This window comes from Octopus bimaculoides, chromosome 23 (genome assembly GCF_001194135.2).
Source record: "Octopus bimaculoides isolate UCB-OBI-ISO-001 chromosome 23, ASM119413v2, whole genome shotgun sequence".
NCBI classification, from domain to species: domain Eukaryota; kingdom Metazoa; phylum Mollusca; class Cephalopoda; order Octopoda; family Octopodidae; genus Octopus; species Octopus bimaculoides.
Window position 1 is genome coordinate 19,408,129 of NC_069003.1, and position 5,330 is coordinate 19,413,458.

Here is a 5,330-nt window from a genome sequence, read left to right on the forward strand (position 1 = left end):
TATATATATATATATATATATATATGATATTCATATAATATAATATATACATATATAGACATACATAATATATGTAACACACACACACATATATGTATACATACATATATATATATATGTATATATATATACACATATATATACACAATATAAAGTAATAGTCAAGGAGCAAATATATATAGTGGAGACATTGAGTGGTGGAGAAACCAGTTTATAAGCTGTACAAATATATAGAGATATATATATATATACACACACACACATATATATATATATATACAAATTTATTGGAAGAAATATCAAAATATGTGCAAAAACATTGGCAATGGAAACCCACGTTTCCAGGTGAAATGTAAACTTACCGGAAATGTTTTGGAAAGATCCTACAGCAAGCGTTAAGAAAACAGAGGCATTGAGCACACCATGAAAGAGAACAAAACAAAAACACAAAAAACAGAGACACCCAAGACATGGAAGTGTGTTCACTCTTTGAGGGGGTCTTTGTTTATTAATTCTACAATTCTAAAATACTAGTGTCTCACTCACTTTTCAAAGATTATTGATTTCTGCTGATTTCTAATAATTATTGATTCTTAATTCAGGCACACAAGCTATGAAATGGTTGGATAATATCCATACTCTCAGTTGGTCATACTTGGTAATCCAGAAGGAAAGTGTAATGATGCTTGCTTCTGACAGGGCTATATGAAGCAGATGCCACAGGATCCTACACACACAACTCTCCCAGGAATAGTTGGCCGCAAAAGTAGATTGAATGTTATGCAAATATTGTGAGAGGCTAAAACTTGATTTAGTCAATCCCTTGTTCTCTACTGATATTTATGTTATTGGCTTCCAGAAGGATGAAAGATGAAAGAGTTTAAAGAGCCAACTCTAGCAGGATTTGAACTCAGAATAGAATGGACCATAAAATATTTTCTCTGCTGCTTTAACAATCCTGTCACTGACAGGATCAAATTCAGTTTCTGGTCAAATGCAAATTAATGAAAGTATCTAAATATGTAGAGTGAAATGAGTAGACACTTGTTACAATCAACAATTCACTGAACACATAAATTACTTTGGTGCATTGCTTTAAGTTCTCTACATATCTACATAGAAGTCCATCACACACACACACACACACACACTCATTCCTCTTACAAATTGGGACTCCAATATATATATATATATATATATATATATATATATATATAATAACTATCTATCTATATGATCTATGAAAGAATACCGGTCATGCATATATACATACATGCATACATACATACATAAACACTACTCTAAGGAAATATTATCTCTTCATTAATATTTTCACATTTTCACTTGAAACATTCATACCTCTTTTTCCAAAATCAATATCCTATTAGCATGTTTGTATGTGTGTGTGAATGTCAACAATACTACCCAGTTGCCAACCATTACAAATATATTTTCTCCATTTACACAAGACAAGAATAAGCACTTAGAATGAGCAGGAGTTATCTCCCGTGTTTTACAAGCGCTCTATTTTAGTTGATATTATTGGTGCAGGGGTCATTAGAGTAGTTTTGCTGTGCCCTTTTGAAAATGGCATTAACAAAAGGAGACCAAAAATCAGTTTTTCTTTCTCTTTCAAAGAAATCCCTGAATGAAGTTTTCTAATAATGAGGATTTGCTATAACTGAAGGGAAAAAATAAAAATATTAAATTAATTGCTACCTATCCTATCATTATCTAGTTAACCCTCAATGAATAAATATCTTAGTGATGTCAGAAAAAAACCCCACTGAGTTAGGGAAATACTCCGTTGCTATAACTGGCACTCTGTCAGATACAACAATGAGTGTCCCAGTTGATCTGATTAACAGAAGAGTCTACTCATAAAATTAACATGCAAGTAGCTGAGCATTCCACATACATGCATATCCTTAATGTAGTCCTCAGAAAGATTCAGCATGGCACAAACTATGACAAGGCTGGCCCTTAGAAATAAAGGAACTACCCGTTTTTGAAACCTGAGTAGACTGGAGCAATGTTGCTCAAGGATCACACTGCCAGGGATCAAACTCGTGACCTTATGATCATGAGTCGAATACCCTAACCACTAAGCCATGTACCTTCACTCTGTTGCTGCAATTACATTAGGAGTGTATAGAGACATAAGAGATGGCAGGAAACACACACACACACACACACAACTTTAAAGTAACCAAATAAAAGAAGATATGTAAAAACTGAACAACTAAAGACAGACTTTTTAATTTTAATACAACTACTAGTAATTACATGAGAGACATGCATGTGCACATGTATATATATATATATATATATATACATATACACACACAAGATTTGATGCCATATAAGAAACACATTTAAAAAAAAAAAAAAGTTTCAAGAAATCCACCCAAGTCTATTATGTGAAGTTAGGCCTGTATAACATACTTTAATGCACTGAAAACAGTTTGTCCTGAATATGCGCTGCTGAAGTTGGGATGCATCTAATATGCCTATGTGTCTTTTATGTCATCAAATATGCTATACACACATACATACATAAAAACACGAGAGACTGTGAGGAAAAAAGGATGAATGGAGAGAGAGAGAGAGAGAGAGAGAGAGAGAGAGAGAGAGAGAGAGAGAGAGAGAGTGAGTGTGTGTGAGTCTGAATAGAATTTTAACCAGAACACGATACAAAATAATTAATAATAATGTTACAATTAAACAACAAAAACATTAATGAACAAAGAAGAGTAATAATGACAACAATAAGAATACTGAAATAAATGGAAATAGATTATATTTTTTATAGCCTTGTTATAGCTATGTTTTTTCATATCAAGTGTTAAGTGTATTAACCAAACAGTGACCACCACCACCACCATCTAAAATGACCATTGCTTTAATATGTAATATGTAAAAATAAAATACACAAATCAAGCTTTTACAAATGAAAATCTAATTAAATTTTTTTATCACTATACTCCACTCCATTTACTTTTTTCATATTATTAATGAGATACCTTGATTTTTAATCAATTTTGAAAATAATAAGGAATTTATTTGGAATAATGATAATTCCTTTGAAGTTTGGCACAAGGTCAACAATTTTGAGAGTGAGGAGAGTTGATTACTAACCCCAGTACTTGTCGGGGGACTTCATTTTCTCATACCCAAATGGATGAAAGGCAAACAGTCAGAAATATTTTTACTCTGACATGCTAATGTTTCTGCTAGCTTACCCCCTTAGATGGATTAGTAATAATAGTTTTAAATTTTCACACAAGGCCTGAAAGTTCAAGGGAGGGGCTAAGTCAATTACATTGACCCAAGTGCTTAACTGGTACTTATTTTATTGACCCTGAAAAGATAAAAGGCAAAGTCAACCTGGGTATAATTTGGACTTAGAAGATAAAGACAGACAAAATGCTGCTGAGCATTTTGCCCAAAGTGCTAACAATTCTGCCAGTTCGCCACATTAGACAGATTAATAATAACAGTTACTATTTATTTTTTAAATATATATATATATATATAGGTCCCACACGAAAAGGCTACTCAATGTAAAGCTGTAATTAAAATATAAATGCTTTAAATTGAAGGGTTTTGTATTATGGTAGAACAAGAAACAAGTTGGTATCAAAAGAATTAATGTTTCATCTATTTCACTTTTACAAATTACATGATTCCTGCACAGAATCATACATTATTATTGTTACATTAAAACAGTTTGGTCTGACCAATGACATTCCAAAACTTTTTGGTAAATGTGTTTTTAGTCACCAGCAAGCGTTAATCACTGATTCCACAGACTTACTATGTCTGTTGCATCTCTCTGTTTCCCTTCTTTCCTCTCTCTCTCTCTCATGCTCATGTTTGTACTACAATGATCTCCACTCATCCTCACCCATCTCACTATACCCAATTATTCTTACTATAGCATTTCACCTCCTTGGGAATGCACTTTATATATATATATATATATATATATATATATATAGATAGATATATGAAGAGCCACCACCCACAAATGAGCATTGTTTGATAACATGTATCATGCTTCCAATCATTGATTTAGGTGCTTATGTAGTCAAAAGCAGGCAGAGACAGTCTCTCAGCTCTTCCATCCTTTGAGCCAGTGACACACCTATCATGTGACTAATGACGGGAGAAAGGGCTGCATAAGTACTTGTCTGGTACTCATTTTCAGTTGAATAGACTGGAGATGATGGGAAATGAAGTATCTTGCTCAAGGACTAAATACACTGCCCAATCCAGGAAGTGAACCCATGTCAAACATGCACACACACCATCACTACTTTCCTTTCATATGCTTCAGTCATGTACCTCCTCTGTAGCTAAACACACGCGCTTGTTCCTGTATCATACTTTAGCATTTCAACACCTGACATACAGCCATGCATCTCCACCTTCCCCTCTCAAGCACTCCTGCTTAGTAGAGGGAGCTTTATCCTTTCCTTTTGCTCCTGTTCTTTTTCTGTCTGGCAAGTTACACAGCATTTTCACTAATGCTGGTGGCACAAAAAAGCACCTAGCATACACTGTAATGTGGTGGGCATTAGGAAGGGCATTCAGTCATAAAAATGATGTCAATGTTGATACTAGACTCAATGCAGCTTTCCAGCTTGTGAGATCCGGACAAACCTTCCAACTCAAACCAGCATGAAGAGTAAATGTTAAGTCTTGATGATAATGATACATACACACACACATGAAAGAGAGAGGAGATTACTTATAACCCAATACTATGTATGTGTTTTATTTATCACATCACTGAATTGAAATCATATTTTATCTGTAGAACAAATTTATGCAAAAAGAGGAAATACATTCACACACAAATACATTATATATATATATATATATATATATATATAATTATATACACAAACCACACACACTCACACAATCACATACTAATACACACACACATATACACACAGATTTATGTCTACAAACAGACATATATGCACACACAGACATGTACACATATATTTATGGGGAAAAGAGAAAGATGTCAATGTAGACACACACACACACACATGGTTAGTAAAAATATAAAATAACAGTTAGAATATGACAAAGTGGTTTTCAAAAATCTATACATACTTAGGTGAAGGCATTGCAGAATGATGTGTGGGGCTGGGTTCCTGTTTTGACCGACTTTCAGCAGTCATTTTGTAGTTACTTGCATCAGAAGCATTGATGTAGTTTATACTGAAGAAGAAGAAATAATAATAATAATAATAATAATAATAATAATAATAATAATAATAATAATAATAATAATAATAATAATAATAATAATA

At 33.0% G+C, this 5,330-nt stretch overlaps 1 protein-coding gene across 1 annotated transcript in view; it reads right to left on the minus strand.

The window, feature by feature from the left end:
- The window catches only part of LOC106879044 (multiple PDZ domain protein), a 293,438-nt gene that overhangs the window by 252,080 nt on the left and 36,028 nt on the right, over positions 1-5,330 (minus strand). Inside the window, exons 5-6 of the mRNA XM_014928462.2 lie at positions 5,131-5,238; positions 363-383 (exon numbers count right to left, since the gene is read on the minus strand). Of these exons, the coding sequence (XP_014783948.1) occupies positions 363-383; positions 5,131-5,238 (129 nt within the window). The remainder of the gene's footprint in view (positions 1-362; positions 384-5,130; positions 5,239-5,330) is intronic.